General features: G+C 36.9%; 1 protein-coding gene across 1 annotated transcript; it reads left to right on the top strand.

Annotated features, from left to right (window-relative positions):
- The first annotated feature begins 1,176 nt into the window (after positions 1-1,176).
- On the top strand, positions 1,177-17,900 carry ZBTB49 (zinc finger and BTB domain containing 49). Its single transcript, XM_010013831.1, has 7 exons — positions 1,177-1,356; positions 3,278-4,383; positions 10,548-10,594; positions 14,148-14,221; positions 14,920-15,002; positions 15,093-15,254; positions 17,230-17,900. Exons 1-7 carry the CDS (start codon positions 1,205-1,207, stop codon positions 17,898-17,900), a joined length of 2,295 nt encoding a protein of 764 aa, XP_010012133.1. The 5' UTR covers positions 1,177-1,204.
- Positions 17,901-18,665: the final 765 nt, after the last annotated feature.

The raw sequence follows: 18,665 nt of genomic DNA, 5'->3' as shown, positions 1-18,665 counted from the left end.
CTTCCGCTTCGTGTCCGGTCTTGTCCCCTGAGGCAAGCGCTCCCGCTGTGCCCTCTCCGTGCCGGGCCTTGAGTCCGCCCTTGAGCAAGGCACGGCAGCTTCGGCGTAAATAGCGAGTGTGCTGCTGGGGTTCCGCTTGCTCGGAAGAAGCTTAAGGCGGCCACCTTGTCAGGTGGGAGAGAGGCACCTGATGGCTGGGCGAGTGTGAATTCGGGGGTTGTTAAAGTGCTGCAAGATGCTGTGAAAGCAGTTACCTGGGAAACAGATGTGGTTTCGTTATTTTAAAGCCTGGTAAAAGACGTGACAAGAATAGAAAAAGGTAGAGTGCAATAGCCCACCTTAATGCAGAGAATCACAGAGTAACACAGTAAATTAAAATGTGGAGCCTCTAGCACTCGTGAGAATTGGAAATGGGGGCAACCACTTTCTTGTCATGTTTACTCCAACGTGGTTTTTCTGCTTCATTCATTTGTTAAAAGATTCTTCTAATTGTCCTTATAGTTGGAATGTGCCTTTCATATTTTTAAGCGTGCAGGGGAAGAGTTTAATTTTTTCCTTTTTTTAAAAAAGGATTGAATATAAATGCGTTCTGTGGGAATGTTACTTGTCTTCCCTTTAACCTGCTTAAAGAAGTGACTTTCAAAAGAGATTTTACAGGTATTAAAAATAACAAAAAATTGCCATGCTAACTTGTCTAATGAATGAGATCCACGTGGGAAATGTGCTTAGCGACAACAGCAACAAATAGGGAAAAAGTAATGCTACTACAGTGCTCTTCCTTTTCAGTTTAGAGGGTGAAGAAACAGGTTTTCCTCTACAAATGCTATTGGTTTTGTATGTATGATACGTTTCAAATCTAATCCTTGTTAGAAGTTGTCTAAATTGAGGTTTTCTTGTGGTTATGGAGTTCAGTGTATTGGCAGTGCCATTGGCATGTTTTGGCAGAAGTTGTTGTAAGAAAATCTTAATTGAAATCAATATATCCTACTTATATGGCTGCATATCTACTGGTGAGCATACTGTGATTCATCTTTAATCAGAAAAATGTCATTAGAGCTCATTATGTAGGTGTAAACTGAAGTCTGTTTCCTTGGGTAGTTAAAACAAATTGTAAAAACATTCTTAAAGTTAATTTTGCAATTTAATATTTAAAATTCATCCTAGCATTTTATTTCATTGTAGGTAATTTAAGTGATTTTCTAGCATGGACACTGTTGCTAGCCATAGTTGTCATCTTCTCCAGCAGCTACATGAACAGCGCATTCAGGGTCTTCTCTGTGACTGCATGCTGGTGGTGAAAGGTGTCTGCTTCAAAGCTCACAAAAATGTATTAGCTGCTTTCAGTCAATATTTCAGGTATGTGATAGAAAATTCTTCTTTTCAAAAAGTGAACTAAATACTCTTGGGTGAGGTTTTCTCTGAGAAGAGGGTTTTTTTTTTTGTGATAGTTGCAGTCTAAGTAGCTGTTGGAATATAAGGCGAAAGGTTAAATTTTTTTTGTCCAGAGCTACATCTGTATGAAGTATTTAATCTAATTAAAAGCTGTGGCCATCATAATTTATTTTCTCAGCATATGTAGCTAACTACTGAGCTGGTTTAGTTTGTTATTTTCCTGATCCTTATGGTGCCTCATATAATGGATTCTGGCATGGACCTGCAATTGATATTTCAGTATGAAAAAACCAACTGTTTACAAGGAGCAGAGTAGAGTACATGAACAGAGCCAGATAGGGGATATAATTGATGGAACAATTCATATTATCTGTTTCTGGATAGTGTGAATTGTTTCATTAGTTATATATTCAGAATAAAATTTGAGTATATAGGTTATTATTGAATCTCTATTTAGACTAGATTCTCAGAGACAACATCTGTGTTTTAAAGGTGGGCCATGAAGCCACGTTACTCATTTCTTTCCCCTCTGTACAGCCCTCATTGATCCTCCAAATTTTGGGGGATGCTGGATCCCCGAACTTAGTGTTTTATGTTAGCTATGAGTAATCTATTAGATGTGTCAGGTTTTAGACACTATTTCTTGAAACATCTCTAAAGCTTGACTACCAATTCTTCCATAAGAAAATTATTTCCATGTTATGACCAAGGAAAAAAGGCTGGTTTTCCTTTTTCTCTTCTAGTGTTGTAATCCTGATGATGAAGTGAAATTATGCTTAAAGACTGAATTTTTAAAGTAGTTAAAAAGAACTAAGCCTGCCATTATTACGGAAATTCAATAGGATGTAAGTGATTAATTAATTTAAACTCTTGACCCAGATCATGATCCCAGTTCATTATAGTTCTGGTTTTATTTAAACAGTCTGGGCTGGATTTATGAAAGAATTTGGTTGTGGGCACTGGCTTCAGAGTAACCTCTGCATTTCTAAAATTTAAGGTTAGTTTAAGCCTGTAAGTTGAAGCCTCTTATTTCCTTAAGATTCAGAGCTCATGATACTATGCCCACCTTTAACCAAAACCTAATTTGAGAGTAATCATCAGGTTCAGGGCATTTCCTAGTGTAGGAAGATGGCTACATAGGAGTGACCTGACCCCATATATTTACATATGTCATTATTTACTGTGAGAGTGTCAGGTTGGAGATGGGATTTTAATAGAAGGGTGTGAAGTTCCTGACTGAGGCAGAGGACGAACTACTTAATCTAAGACTGGTTGTGCATGTGAAGAACTGCAACTCTGATGTTAAGAATGCTTTACAGCAAATAGTGAAAAGTCTTGTGAATTCAGACACTTTAAGGATCCAATGACAATTCTGTGGGTTTTGGTTGGATGGCTGTTTTAGGCTTATGTACCTGTACTTTTTATTATTCTTTTACTCATTGAGTACCAATAAAAAAGTATGTTCTTTGGATGTGAAAGAACAGACTGAAAATAATGCCATTCTTTTACTTACTATTATTATCCTCTCTTCTTCTTCTGGGGAAAGAATTAGTAATAAGAAGTTTAATAAGATTTACTGATAAAGTCTGGTGGATAAGCTCAGTTGCCAGAAGAGAACAGTTTAGCTAACTTTAAGGTCTGTCTTCTCCTTTTCACTAGAAAGTTTCTCATGTCCCGTTTTATTTGCCACGATGGAAGGAGAAACACCACATATAAAAGTCATTGAGCAGTTTTGAGACGTTCATCTGCAAAAACACAACAATGTAGATAAGACCATATAGCGTAAATTGTTGTTTCATACCAAGCAGTCTGTTTGAGATGTATGTGTATTTTATAAAAGTGCTTGTGAGTTGTTTGTGTTTGAGTATTTGCCTTATTTTATCAGGACCCTTTTCCAGAATTCTTCAGGCCAGAAGAATGATGTCTTTCACTTGGACATTAAAAATGTAGGTGGCATAGGCCAAATCTTGGACTTCATGTACACCTCTCACCTGGACCTTAGCCAGGACAATGTACAAGCTATGTTGGATATTGCACAGTGTCTGCAAGTGCAAAATGTGCTGAACATATGCCACACCTTTTTAAAATCTTCTACAGCTGTAGAGCAAACAGCCAGCATGCCTTGTAATAGTGTATTTTCACTGCAGAATACTTTGACTGCAGATACTAGCTGTGCCAGTGATGGTTACGGAACAAACCTTTTACATGAATGCTCATCTGACACACAGGCTAATAAAGTCTTGACTGACCACCATTCTCAAGCATCGCAGTCTGTTAATCTTCACGCACCCTCAGGTGATGGACAGAAACAACCACAAGACTCCTTAGATGGAAACTGCACAGAACTTCCATTTAAACAACCAAATTACTATTATAAACTACGCAACTTTTACAGTAAACAGTTCTATAAGCAAAATGCTTCCTCTAATCATGAGAGAGGAGCAGAACAATCCTTTTCTTACAACACATCTACAGAAATAAACACAGTGGAGAATAGTTCTTGTACTGTCAACCCCTCCGAGTGTGTTCTGGAGACCTCGGATCATTTACCATCAAACTTTCTGGCTCAGTCCTTGAATGAAGCTGCTCCAGAGCAAGATGCAGAAAGCACACTTGTGCAGCCGACCAAACAGATGAGATTGAAAAAGGCAATACACCTCAAAAAGTTAAATTTTCTAAGATCTCAGAAATCTACAGAGCAGCCACCTGAGCCTAAAAGAGATGACAGTAGAGTAACAGGAGTAATTGAATCTATAAATGAAAGTACCATGGACATGACAAGTATAAGAGTTACTGATGAAAAAGAAGCTGAAGATTTAGCAAATTCTGAGAATTTTGACCAAACTGTTGAAGTTGAAAGATCTCAAGGTCCTTTGGAACAAGAAGGACAATCACAGACTCTTCAGTCACAGAGGCAATATACTTGTGAATTATGTGGGAAGGCTTTCAAACATCCAAGCAATTTGGAGCTCCATAAAAGGTCTCATACAGGTACAGTTATCAATAACTTGGTCTGCAAACCACACATTTCGATTAAAGAGGATGTCTTGCAGTATCAGTTGATTCAGAGATGTTGGTGAAGGGTTTACTTTCAAAAGGTGGCTCTTTCTTTAAAAAATGAATAATCATACAGGAATAAAGTCTGTAAGACAGAGTTTAGCTGAGAGCTATAGTAAAGATTTCTCCTTCATATTTGATTTTAGTGTTCTTTTTCAAAGAACTTTGTGTGATATTTCAACGAAAACTTTATTTTTGTCTTGCATTCAGAAGTGGTGTTTCTAGTCAGTTTCTCAGCTGGCCCAGGAGTTTGAGTCAGATAACAGTGAAAAGTGTAAGTGGATAGAAGATGATACAAGAAGTGTTCTAGATAACCTTGGTTCTCTCTGACCATGTATTCACTGTACAAGTGATTAGGGCTTGGTGGTAATTTCTTTTTAACCTGTAGAAATATGCTCTGTAATAATTTTATCCTTTTTTCCTAGTGTGAGCAACTTACATTGTGTTTACCTGGGGCAAATTGCTCTTGCAGATAAGTAGGCTGCAGAGTGAATGAGAATGTTGAATTAATTTACTTAAGTCTTAAAATTTTAAGTCTTAAAAACTTACAGGTAGTATTATTTTTAAACCTAGCATAGGTTTATTTCTAAGGATCTTTTTATTTTAGTGAAACCAAGACTTAGTCTAACTTTGAATTAACTGATTTGTCTGCAGTTTAACCAGCATGTTGTATTATATTTTTACAACTTTAGATATGTTTTTTTTAAATGTTTAAGAATTACCTTAGCTAGTGACACCATTGATTCCAAGTCCTTAAGACAACATTAGTCCTGATTAAGCTGTTGAATATTTTCTGCCTTTCTTTTTCCCTGTATTAAATATAAAAATGCATCTCTCTGTCTTGTCAAATATCCCTTTGCACTGGTACTTTGAAAGTAAATGTGAATCCCTCTTAGGAGACACTAATTTCTTTGATTAATCAATCCTTACTATTAAGAATTTATTTTTCCATGTTAATAGTAGAAAAATCTGTCCAGAACCTGAAAATAGGAACATTTTGCATTGGCTCCTTTAAGTTTTCACTTGGTACCTTTGACTATTTCTGTATGCTCACATTACTACTTTATTTTTTTTTAATTTGATCTCCTGTGAAAGAGTTGCATATGTCCCTTACCTAGATCCTCTCTTTGCCTTGTATTTTTTTAATCTTTTATCAGATTTGAGCTGACAACAGGTATATTTTAATATCTTAAAAATGTCAGGAAAATAGGTGATCAGATAGAAGATTGAGCATCTAGAGAAGTCCCACCTGAGGGAGAGACTCTGAAGTCAGTAACAAGTAAGTTTGTGCTAGAGAATCTATGTGAAAGAGAGACCCCAACTGTCAGAAACCTGTTAGAATTTTCCCTTCCTTAGACATCTCAATCATTGGAAGAAATCTGGATTTTGTCAGTTCTGGTGCTCATTAAACCACCTGGGCTTTTAGAAATGTGTTGCCTGAGTGACAGACTTCATTACTGTGTGTTTCTGAATCTGTTAAACCATGTTAAACCGTTTTAAACATGAGGTTCAAAGTGTAGTTTACCTCTTCTAATGTATTTAAATTTAAGAGTCAGGGGACTACTGGGTTATAGAAGAGACTATAGACCTTGATACAAACGTTTTACAGATTTTTTTTTTTTTCCTTAGACACAGCATGGACAGCAAATGCTTACAAGAGTAGGAAGTGGAAAAAGAGGAAAAGGGTTGCAGTAGCTTTGCAAGGTTATTTGTGTGTTGCAGTTAATTTCTTTGTTCTTGTTTGAGGTCTATGTGTTCCACACACGTGCTTTCATTCTACTTAAGCTCTAGATGTTGTTTCACATTCCACAATGCTGCCACATAAGAACTAGCTTTATACATTCTGTTAAAAAAAAGTGATCCTAGGCTTGGGTATGTTGTTGTCACTGTGCTTCTCTACTAGTCTGACAATACACTGGATTTAGGAATTCCTTGCTGCTTTTCATACACTTTGTTCTTCCAGTAGTGTTCAAAAAATTCCAGACTTGAATGCTACTTAATATGCCATTAATGGTGTTCTTACAGCTTGTTAGTGTTAAACTGACAAAGTTTAAGAGCATAACTTTAACAAATAATGAGCACGTCAAAAACGGGTGGAAAATTGAGACAGCAATAGGCCTGTTTGCTTGCCCGTTATTTTTGGGTCATGGTAATTTTTTTTCAATATCCAACTAGTGCAAAAAGAGTATTTGGAAAATTACAGTGGATAGTGAGTAGAATGTTAATATAGGAAGCATCTGTAGCTGAAGATACAGGGCACATCTGTATCATTAATATTAGGTACACTGGTAGTTAAGTAATGTAAGTGTATGCTAAAAGACATTTCCATTCATCTGCCCCTTCAGAAAGCATAGCAAATTGCTGGCTAATCAATTTGATTTAAAAACATAAATTTTCTAGAAGTTAAGCAAGAGTGAGCAAGCATTTAAGTATTACGGTGCTTACTGAATGTCTTATAAATCTGGCTTTGCTGGAGAGGTGAAGGAAGCAAGTTACTAGACTGGACCTTTCACAGTGGTAAGCCAGTTTTTAATCTACAAATAACAAGTCTTTCAGCACAAGTGCTGTGGTGGCCTGGTTGTCAAGAAATAGCACATGTGACATTCTCTGAACACTGGGAACCACTAAAGAATTTACAGGCTAACATGGTTACATTGATGAGTTTTTTACGTGAAGGACAGGCATACTATGTTCAACACAAGTCATTGTATTGGGTTATCTAGCTGTTCTAATTGTACTGCTAGTGGATATTTAAAGGAATCTCTAAACAGAGCTTATTGCATTGACTTGAAGATTGATTTTGACTTGACTGAATGTTGTAATTTGTTTTTTATTAGATTGACCTGTCTGAAAAAAAAGGAAGCAAGTGTATCTCTTATACAGTCCTTACCTGCCCAGGAACATCCAGGGTTTTGTGGGGTTTTTGTTTTGAGTTCCACACCACCACCACCACCACCCCCCCACCCCCATGTTTTTTTTTCTCTCTTTTGCTTTTGATTGTTTGGTTTGGGGTTGGGTTTGTTTGGGTTTTTTTCTTTGATGGTTTTTTTTTAAATATTTTCAGAAAACATCTCTCTCCCCAAAAAGAAAAAATCCTACCCCCAACCCTGTGGAAAGAACTCTCAGCAGGATGGAGTACAACAGGAGCAGAGTTATACTGTCATGTATACACTATTGATCCTCAATATTTTCATTCTGAGCTTTGTTTGAGCAAGTTGCTGACATTCCATGCCTTAGTGGGTTCTGCTCCTCACCATTGTGAACTCTTCAGGAACACTGCTTCTCCCTTCATGCCTTTCTTCTCTGGAGCTGACACACCTTCCTTGATCCCATGACTCTGTACTTCATCTCTTCTTGTGGAGTGTTGAACAAGGATGCAACAGAAGATAGAAAACACAAACAGTCCAAGGGTTCAAAAGTCAAATCCCCTGGATGTTTTTTTAAGCATTGTTTTAATTGTAGTTCAGTTACTACCTTGCCCCAGATTTTCTCTATTGCTGTTGATCCATCCGTGGTCTTTGAGAAGATTAGTTGGTTTGTAATTTAATGATGGTCATAGAATCATAGAATAATTTGAATTAGAATGGACCTCTGAAGGTCATACTCTTCTCAAGGCAGGTCAAAATAGATTGGGTTGTTTTGCTCATGACCTTGTGTAGTGTAGTCAAATGTTGGATATCTCTAAGAACAGATATTCCACAATCTCTGCAGGCAACCAGTTCCAGTGATTGAGCACCCTCATGGGGTAAAAAGTTCCTTTTCCTATACCTAATCAGAATTTCTTATCATCTAACTTGTATCGTCACCTCTTGTCCTATCACTATGTACCTTCAAGAACAATCTGGTTGCATCTGTCTTCCCATTGCTTTCGGAGAGCAGTAAGATTTCCTGTTGGCCTTCTCAAGGCTCCAGATATGGTCTCACCAGCAATGGGGAGAGAAGAATGACCTTCAGCTCACTAGCTCCACTCTTACTAACATGCTGTAGGAAGCAATTAGCCTCACTTTCCCTGAGGGGTGCTACACCACTAGGAGTAATTTAGTACTTCTGCTAGAATTCATTCTTGGAATAGGCTACTTGGTATGTCCAGTAGTTTGGCATTTTATACAGGTGCAGAATTGTTCTCCAAAAACTAATCTGATGTTTCTTTTTAAACAAAACTTCTTTGTTTTATCTTTATCATGGGGGGGAAAAAAAACCACCTCCCAACTTCTACATCAGTACAGTTATGAGGCTGCACGCAGCCTACAGCAATAGCTTTGAGAAATTAAAGCCTCCAACTCCCTCTTTCCCCCTCGAGTTATTTCAGAGTAGGTTTCTGTTCAGATAATTAGGAACTTGGGGTTGGTTTGAGGGTTGTTTGTTTCTTTTTTGGTGTAGGTAATTTCTGCAGAAATTGCTACTTGTGTTTTTTATCCTCCATTTCAAATTACCTTTATGCTTTTACACTTGTCAGAAGCCTTCCCAGCTGCCACAGATCATGCTCCCTGTTGGTTTCATTTATGTTTGTGTTGTCAGTACCAGAATTTTCAGTGGTTTGCAAATTTAGAGCCCTAATGAAATGAAGCCTCAATGCTCTTTATAGTTGAGTTATTGGTTTCTTAGGTTTTTTTCTTTAATTGAATAAAAGCTTTCTTGAAACTTGCTGTAAGATTTCCATTGTTCATTAAGTAGAAAAAGTAGATGCAGCCTCAAGTTGTCAGGCTAACTGCTAGATTGCTATCTATGAAGCTACATAACTCTCTGTTTACTCTGTGCTTTAAAATCTAAGTGAATTGCATTTAATCTTCAATCCTGAAATATGTTGAAAGAACACCACCTGTATTTGGCAGCAGGGAAGGAAAGTGAAACCTCAACACCTGGGTATTGTATGTATTGCTCATAACACTTCCAAGGACGAAGGAAGAAAACTGATGTAGAGAATACTTGCTGGAAGAGTTGGCTGCAAATGGCCAGGAGGTGTTCTGTAAAATCAGGAAAACTATGGAGTAGACAGATTTTTGACTCAGCTCCAAGATGAAACACAGTGTAAGATCTCTTGCTTTTTCTTTCTGGAAATATCTGCACTCAAAATCGCAAGGGTTTACACTGATTTTGCTTCCCTGTACCTGTGGGCCAGATTATATATGTCCTTTTAACATAGTTAGGCTTATAGAAAATATCTTTAGAAGTCTGTCTGTCATTGAGTTCAGTGGTATTTGAGCATTGTTACTGTTTTAAAAATTCTAGAAGATTCATAGAGATTTTTATCAACATGTATAAAAACCTGACAACCAAGAGCTAAGCAGGGAAAAAACTTACCTTTATGAAATACTGAAGAGGAGAAAAAGTGATTATAAAAAGGTATTTGTCTTAAACTGACAGCTGACAGAACTGAAGTGCTGTGCAGTCACATTCTGGATTGAGAATCAAGTTATTTTGAAAAGCTAAAGTGGGCAGCACTAGTATTTTACTGAAGCTGCTCATGTGGTTTTGAAGATTCAAGAATTCCGGTTTAATATGTATAAATTCAGAGTTTTGGAGCAAAATACTTGGGTTCATTATGAGATACTCTTATATAGCATGAGAATTTGAAGGCAAATATATACTTGCTGGAAATGAATGGTTATGTGCTGTCAGAGATATATGGTACACATTGAACAGAGAAAACAGAATCCTTCCAACTTAGATGTTCTGCATTCCTCATTCTTTTTAAAAGTGAGCCTTTGTGTGTACAAGTGGAAAAACTGGTGCACTTCCCATAGCTTTTGTTGTTGCAGTACTTCATTACCTATTCTGTTCTGTTCTTCCAGGAGGTTTGGTACCCCTTTCATTTGGTATTCTTTTTATTTTTCCCCCCAAACATTTTCATTCATATCACAACTCTTTTACCTACTTCTTTTGAAAGATAAATTCTGTTTCTGAGCAAATCTGCCTTACAAACTTAATGGAAAATGCTGTACTTCCCCTTGAATTTCCCTTTAAATATATGGTAAGTGTCCCTTGGGGGATTTTTTTGCTCTTACATTACATGTTGTAAAAGGAAGCATACCAATTTAAAGCATTTCTATTCTATTGCAACTATTAGAAGTTCTATGTTCTGTTTCTTCTCCTTTTAGGTGAGAAACCTTTTGAATGTAACATTTGTGGGAAACACTTCTCACAGGTGGGAATATTTTATATTATGGTATTTACATAATGAAATGCATCTGTGTGTTGATTCTAAAACACTTGGGTTTATGCCTACAGATTAGATACTTTTTTCTTCAAAGACTTCACTTTAGGGATAAAATATAAATGTGTCTTATTTGAAAATGACATGTTAAATGTTTTAGATTTTTTTGTTACATTTTGTATCTTTGATTCTGTCTGCTCTCAGTAGATATTATGTATTTTACCTTCAAATGAATACTTAACTATACAGAGCCACAACTACAGTTAAAATACAGAGAACATTCTCAGGCTGTTCTTTTGCCGTATGCTTAGGGATATGTTCCTAATAGCTTTTTTACAGTGTCTGAAAAAAATACAGGTTAGAATTTTATATGATATTGTATTCACAACAGTTACATCTTCCTAAATAGCATAAATTATTAAGCAGATTTTTTTTTTAGTCAGATAATTTTATATCCATATAATTGGGCTCAGTTTCCTTCTGTGAAGAACAGCCATCTGTCTGAAGTGACAAAACTCAGCTAGGATTTAAAAGAATATCTTGTGAAACTCCCTACTTGCATACAGGGCCTCAGCTTTATCTGTCTTAATTTGCCCTCCGATGCTTGCTTCATGTTCTGGGTACAACAGTGAATTTGTATTTCTACAAATTTGGTGCCTAGTTGTCTCATGTTTCCAAAATGTCTATTTCTTTTCTGTTTTCTTGGCTGGAATATGTGTACCTAACTTCAGGAGACTATAGACAGGTGCATATTTTTATCATAAGATTAAATAATAATTATCATTGAATAACTTTGGTCTTTCTTAATGGTCCTGGTTTAAGGATTAGAATTACGTGGTCTTTGTCTACCCACTCACCAGGGCTTGCACTTCTCTTGCTCCAGTTTTGTAGTCCACCAGTGGGACAACTTTCGCCCATGAATCTGATGCAGTTGCATCCTCTGCTCTGTTACTGAATATGAACATAACACTGCATCCAATGAGCAGTAGTTTCACCATGCTTATGAAGCCATTTTGAGTAAAACTGGGTCTGTTTATTCAGCAAAGAAGGTGCATTTTATTTCGTTTTGATGGCTGACCTTCTAGTTAATTAAAAGAAAAAAGTGGGTATTTCTGAATTCCATTAAAAGCACTTGTGGCAAATGGAGGGGTGTTCTGTACCATTTTTGTGGGGAAAGAGGGCATAAAGAAAGCTGTACACACTCAAAGTGTATGGTGGGCACGACAGACTCCTCATGTAACATGCATTGCTTCTCTTTAATTGAAAACAAAGAAACCCCAACAAAAGCAGAAATTTCTGCCTTTTAATTAAACACTTAAACAGCTTCCCTCTCCTTCCCATTACCTCACTTGCCCAAAGGTACAGGTAAATACATATTGATGGACAACACCTACATGTCCAGAATAAGAGCCACAGAATTCAACTTATGTGCTGTTCTTTCTCTGGTCATAAAAAGGAACTTGAATGCTTCTAAGGTGCATGCTTTTGAATCATGCAAGTAAGATTTCACCTACCAGAAAGTAAGATGCAAGGATAATTACTATCTATTTTTTGTTTAAAAGACCACCTCTGATCTTGTCCTTGATCTTCTCAGCTTGCAGGCAGAGAAATAGTAATACTTTTCTTATTTGAGCCTTCTTGTTCTGTGCTTTTGAGACAGTGCAGTTGTTGTGACTAGTGGTGTATCTGTTCCTGCTGAATGAAGCTGATGTGTGTTGGAATGTGAAACAGCAAACAAAGAAAGTAGGGAAAATTGACACAGGAACTCAGAGCCTGGAACAAATAACCATAAATGTCTTCGATTTTTGGAGAAGAAGGTTCCTTTTAAACTTCCAAGCGTGCATCTTCCATTACTACTAGTGCACAGGCTGTTGCTATGTGGGGCTTCTCTGGCTGGTGATCCAGTATATCATGGGGGACCACATGCATTAGTTCCTTCACTTTAAAAGTGTGCCAGTTACAAATGGACTGAGCCTAGCATTTCTCTCTAGTCCACAGATTTGTGAGCAGTGGTATACAACCAGTATCAGTAAGAGGATTTTTCTGAGCACTTGTTAATGCCTGCCTTATGAGGAAGTGACAGGCTTGTAAGAAAGAAAAGGATCTACTTGCTACTCTGTAAAATGTTTTTATTCTGGCAAAAATTCCTTGTATGAGAACTGTTTCAGAATAATTGTTGCACTTCAAATTTACCCTCTATCTTTATCCAGAATAACTTTCAGATGCCTATGATATGATTTGTTTTGTGACGTGGGTAGAGGTAAAGGTTCTGTCTTTCTTGCGTTTCTTTCAAGCGCACCTCTGTGTAGCACGAATTGTTCTATGTTTAGTCTTCTCCTTCCTCAGAAACAGGTGCCTGATGCCTCTCTTTGAATGGGGTTCAGCATTACAGAGTTTGGCCTGAGAGAGCAATGGTTCGATCATACCGTTGTCTGAAAAACTCTACAGGGGTTAAAGAAAGCTCTCTCAGGGCTCAAATGGTGATCCATTTAATATTGTCCTGTGTCTGTCCGTGTGTGCCTTACTTCTGGTATATTATAAACTGATTACAGTGATTGATCATCACAGGTAATTTATTATCTAAAAAAGTCAGAAGAATTTACTGATGGGTCCTATTTTTGTTGTCTTACAGAGGCTGAGGCATCCCCAGTTTTCTTTCATGATTGAAAGAACTTAATGATCCTGTAGTGTACTTAGATAAAACCGGGGCCATTATCCATCAAAGAGAATGGAAGGGTTAAAAACTGACCATGGAAGTGCACACAATTAACAGAACATCTGCAGCTCTTCTGTGCAGCCTAGCTGTATATTGTGCTTTGAGAACTGGACTCTCAGTGGAATAGCCATTCAGAAGCACCAGTGGCTTTAAAAGCATTAAAAAATAAAGAAGTTGGAATGAGGAAGGTGGTTTTGTCTAGTCCTTATCTGTCTTGCCTGCTAGACTAGCATGATTTTTACAGAATTGGAAGAGGAAAGATACGTAATAAAAATTAGTTACCAGTAACCCTGTTTGTTCATTTCAGTACTTCCTGTTTTCTCTTGGTATGAGTAAATATTTATAGGTTTGGAGCCCTTAGCATGCAATATTTTGTGGATTGAAAAATGTTTACCCTGTTCTTTTCTTTTTGACCTCCCAGTAGGTGAATTCTGACATCCTGATGTAACAATATTTTATTTGTATGACATGGAAAATAAGACTAACATGAACCATATCAGTAGAAAGTTTTCTTCTTCACTGCAATTGACGTAGTGTAATTTTCATTTATAATTGGATCTGGTTTCAACTATAGGGCTTTCTTTTTCCTTAGCATTTGATTCCAGGTTGTTGTTGATGTATAATTGCATACATAAGCAGTTTGATCTTGCAATATATGGTAGTCTTTCTTTACTAGATAAGAATGCTTGAGTTCATACATGCTTTTTAGTCTTCTCTGCCTTAGAATTAGAAATAAAAAGCCAGTCTCATAGTTCCCATCATTGTCTTTTAGTCTGTATACGACAACGGGGTAACTGAATTTGAATGTTTAAATTACTGTCCCTTCAGGCAGGTAATCTCCAGACACATTTACGTCGACATTCTGGTGAGAAGCCATATATTTGTGAAATCTGTGGGAAAAGGTGAGTAGAATTGTACATCTTAGTAAAGTTAACATGATAAAACTAAGGGCCAAGAGCTCTATTTTTTTTAAAAGACATTTGCTTTAAATGTGTGCTCATGGGATTAAAGTACATAAATATCTCCAAGTGTCTTGTCACAAGTCTCAATAACAAGGTAAACATGTCACCGCATATACAGTCTGTGGTCTTACTTAATTTCTTGTATATTGGTGTCTTTAGTTAAGGACATACTGTTGTGTGTATTTTGAACAATGTGAGTCGCAATAAATCATGTGGGTTTGTACCTTTCTGTCACTTTTTTTCTTTTTATTTGGTCATAGATTTTTTTGGTTACATTTTGTGGAGATTATGAAGTTTGGGAAACTTGACAAATATAAGCAAAGCATTAAATATTTCTGTCTTTGGCTTACATGGGATAGAAAATATACTAATGTGGGAGTGCATTAAATGCAGAATAAATTAGTAACATTAATGGTGAAAAGGGTTTTTTGTTTGGTTGTGTTTTTTTCCCTACCATAAATCTAATTGGACATCGCCAGATTAAAAAATGTTTTTCTTCAATGCATCCTTTTATCTGTGGATCTTAATCTTTGTTCATAATATCAAGAATTCATTATAGTTGATTTCCTCTAGTTAATCTATATAGGAGAATAAGGGTCTTACAAAGACCGTGATTGGGTTTCCATATTCTGTTACAGATTTGCTGCTTCTGGTGATGTTCAGCGTCATATTATTATTCATTCTGGAGAAAAGCCTCATCTGTGTGATATCTGTGGCAGAGGTATGAAAGAACCAAAGTTTCTGCCTGTGAGGATTTTTGATTGAAATACGAGGAGTCACTTTAATCTCAGTTTCTGTTGTATTTTTCTAGGATTCAGTAACTTCAGTAATTTAAAGGAGCACAAAAAGACCCATACAGCAGATAAAGTATTCACCTGTGATGAATGTGGGAAGTCATTCAACATGCAACGAAAATTAGTAAAGCACAGAATTAGGCATACTGGAGAGAGACCATACAGCTGTTCAGCATGTGGTAAGATTTACTGTGCTTTTTAAATGAGAAGTAAAAGTTCCTGTGTCAGCAGAATAACAATCAAACCAAAATGGTTTTAAATTGAAATACCATGTTGTGAAAGCTTGTCAGAAAATGTCTTGAATGCTTCATAGCCATTCATTTGGTGTATTAAAATCCTTTAGCTGTTGTAAATAAATTCAAAAGTGAATTTCAGTTGAAGAACACAGAAAGGAAATAAGAGGAATTAACACTGTACATATATATGCTGCTACAAAATTGATTTATTTTCAGTATAGTACTTTCTGATGCAAATCTAGGTTTGGCATCACTTGGCTATTGATGGAGTCTTTGGTTTTGGTCTTGGGTTTTTTTCTTCTTGTTTTTTTCCTCCCCAGTTGATTTAACTGCATTCAACCGTAGAGTTTGATAATAACAATGTTTTGCTACTTTGCATCAACATCTGCAATAAAATCAAAACTTGACCAGTGCTTCAGACCAAAGAACACCCACATTCAGAACCTGCCAGATATGTCATACTTCCAGATGGTCTGAAAATGGCTCTTCAGTCAGTGATTCATCCTTGTATAACAGTTCTCAGAAGTTACATTGTCTGTCCTTACCTCATACCTTACTGCACATCCTGCTTACTACTTACTTTTCTGCCCTTAAGCTATTTTGGTATAATTTCACTTATGTTCTGAGGCATCTGCATTGGCAGAGGATGGCTCCTCCAGATAATGTCCAGTTGCAGTATGTTTTATTTGTAGTGTCTTGAGGCACAACAAAAGCTAATATTACCAGAAGGTCTTGCATCAGAAGGAGGAAATCTAGACATGCAGGATATAAAAGTATAAACTGTTGTGTTGCTGTCATTACAATAGGCTTATTTTCATCTTGTCTTGTAGTGGTCTTTGATTATTTTTCATTTTAGCCAGGTCATCTGGTACTGAGATGGCAAAAATTGTGCAAAAAGGGTCTGATCAAGCATTAAGAATTTTGCATTTACATGATGCAAAAACCACACATGTATCATTCCAGTGATTTGTAATCTTACTGTTTAATGGCTTTTCTGAAGAGAAATCCTGGCAGTAGAGTAAAAAGTATGATTCAGAAAATGGAGACTACCATTTTAGTGAGCTTTCAGATGATACAGTTCATTTTAGTTGGTACCTGTTCATACAAAGTAATCTTTAGCCTGCGTAAAATGAGATAAAACCACAAATAGATTATTTTATTAATATATTTATTTTGTATTAAACTGTCCTAAAGAATGTGAGGTGTCTGAATAATGTAGCAGTTCTGGAAATTGATGCTCTCTGGTTCTTGCTCTTCTACACGCTGCCTTACTTCAGCCTCAGTTTTCTTTGCAGTATGGTAATTGAGCTTATTTGAGCCTGTGGTTCTGAAAACAGGCAAAAAGTTGAACATTTTATTGCATTTCAGTATTTACAGCAATAAAAAACTACAGATTTGAGCCATTCTCTGGCTAGAGTATAAAAGAAACAGACTGCTGCATTATGTTAGCTCAGAGTTAACAAAATAGCTAACTTTGTCATCACTTTAAGAATAGTTCCTTAGTAATGAACAAGCCATTACTTTCTGTGATGCAGTTCTTGCTGGAAAAATATATATAGAAGCTTATCAGGGGTACTGTTTTTCCAGACAGACAAATGAAATTGCTTATTTTTAATTTATTTTTTTTTTCCTCCACAAAGATCAACACAAACTGAGAGCACTCACAGCTTTCAGATACTAATGGATTTTCCCATCTCTGGAGAGAAAAACTAAAGCACTGGTAAACACCAGTTAGAAAATCAGATCAAGAAGAAGAAACAAGTATTGTAAAAATAGATGGAACTTGTTTGAACCAGCTCTAGATGAACAAAGTGCCATGATCGGGACATGCCATACTTATCACTTGATATTTTCTCTAATTAAAACATGTTTATGCACTGATGTTAACAGAATCTTAATCTATCACTTCTGTCTTTAGGGAAATGTTTTGCAGGCTCTGGTGACCTGCGTAGACACGTGAGGACTCACACAGGAGAAAAGCCCTATACCTGTGAAACCTGTAACAAGTGCTTCACGCGCTCTGCTGTTCTGCGGCGGCACAAGAAGATGCATTGTAAAGCCACTGACGAGGGTCCAAACGCACTAGATGAATTTACTCAAGGGATTGAAACGTCTGACCTTGACAAGTCTCAAAGCTCCGACTCTTTTGGCCAAGAAATGTCTGTTACATTATTACCAGTGTCTGTTAAATTTCCCATTCGTCCAGCTGCAAATTCAACTGAATTCGATAGTTCTGTGGATTCTTACTGTAAGCTGCGATCGATGATTCCACACCATGACTCAGCAAACCAGCAGAAACTGAATGTGGATTCTGCTAAACTCCCAAAGGCTCAGCCACAGCAAACTCCACCACCACCATATAGTTACACAGATGTAGATGTATCTTCTGCAGAAGAACCCTTACAGTCTGATAATATTCCCATGATTCGTTCCTCTATGGTTAGCTTGGACAGTCATTGTAATGACCCACTAGGCAGTCGAACACCACCTGCTGTGTACAAGAATAATGAAGGACCATTTTTCTCCAGCATGACCCTCTGGGGTTTAGCTATGAAGACGTTGCAGAATGAAAGTGAACTGGAACAATGAGGGCTCAGGTGACTGCGTCAAAACTTCTGAAACTTCTGAGAAGCATTTCATGCTAAAATGATTGTGATTGCACTGCAGCAGTGAGAGACCAGGGCTAGTTTTTAAGCCAGCTGGCTTGGATACTGGTAGAAATCAAGATACACATGCACAAAACCCAGTGTTGGCTGCCTTTACGCTGCTGCTTAGCACAGTTTGGGGGACCTTTGTTCTGTGAGTGCACTGTGTAGCCCATGTGTTGCCACGATTTACTAAAATTTGCTATTTGATAAATTTACCATTTTTTCACCTTATAATGGAGGAAAGGATAGCCCAATGCCTGATTTCTGATATGGGTGCAATTGCAAGCATGGTCATCAGAGCTGTGTAAGGGTGTAGATAGGAAAAGAGGGAAGTACTTAACAAATCCCTAGTGAACCTGAGTTTCAGTAGTAGCTTTCTGGCCGGTAGTGTCGTTGGTTTACATGACTTGAGTATTGTGATATTAAATGTAAATGTTAAATACCTGACAATATTTGTGACAGTGCAAAGTAACTGTATATCTAGAAACTTTATTTTTTTACAATAAAAGCTTTTTTTTTTTTTTAAGTATTTTATAAACTATTTTGCACAGCAGATTATTTGTACAAGGATCATCTGACCAAGATCAGGAAACGTGAATAAAGGGAAGTTGTTTTACATTGTATCTTAATTGCTTAATGTGTTTCATCTTTTTATGAAAGATTTTCAGTAACATAATTCCATCTACTCCAGGTATCTTTACAATGC

Source organism: Nestor notabilis, unplaced genomic scaffold (assembly GCF_000696875.1).
Source record: "Nestor notabilis isolate BGI_N333 unplaced genomic scaffold, ASM69687v1 scaffold13634, whole genome shotgun sequence".
Lineage (NCBI taxonomy): Eukaryota > Metazoa > Chordata > Aves > Psittaciformes > Psittacidae > Nestor > Nestor notabilis.
This window is presented reverse-complemented; position numbering and strand designations above follow the sequence as displayed.

Bases quoted from the DNA above. Each gene is read 5' to 3' on its own strand.
- ZBTB49 (XM_010013831.1), top strand. From the start codon at position 1,205: ATGGACACTGTTGCTAGCCATAGTTGTCATCTTCTCCAGCAGCTACAT. The intron at 14,222-14,919 runs GTGAGTAGAATT...ATTCTGTTACAG, and splicing joins TGTGAAATCTGTGGGAAAAG to ATTTGCTGCTTCTGGTGATG. The intron at 15,255-17,229 runs GTAAGATTTACT...TTCTGTCTTTAG, and splicing joins ATACAGCTGTTCAGCATGTG to GGAAATGTTTTGCAGGCTCT.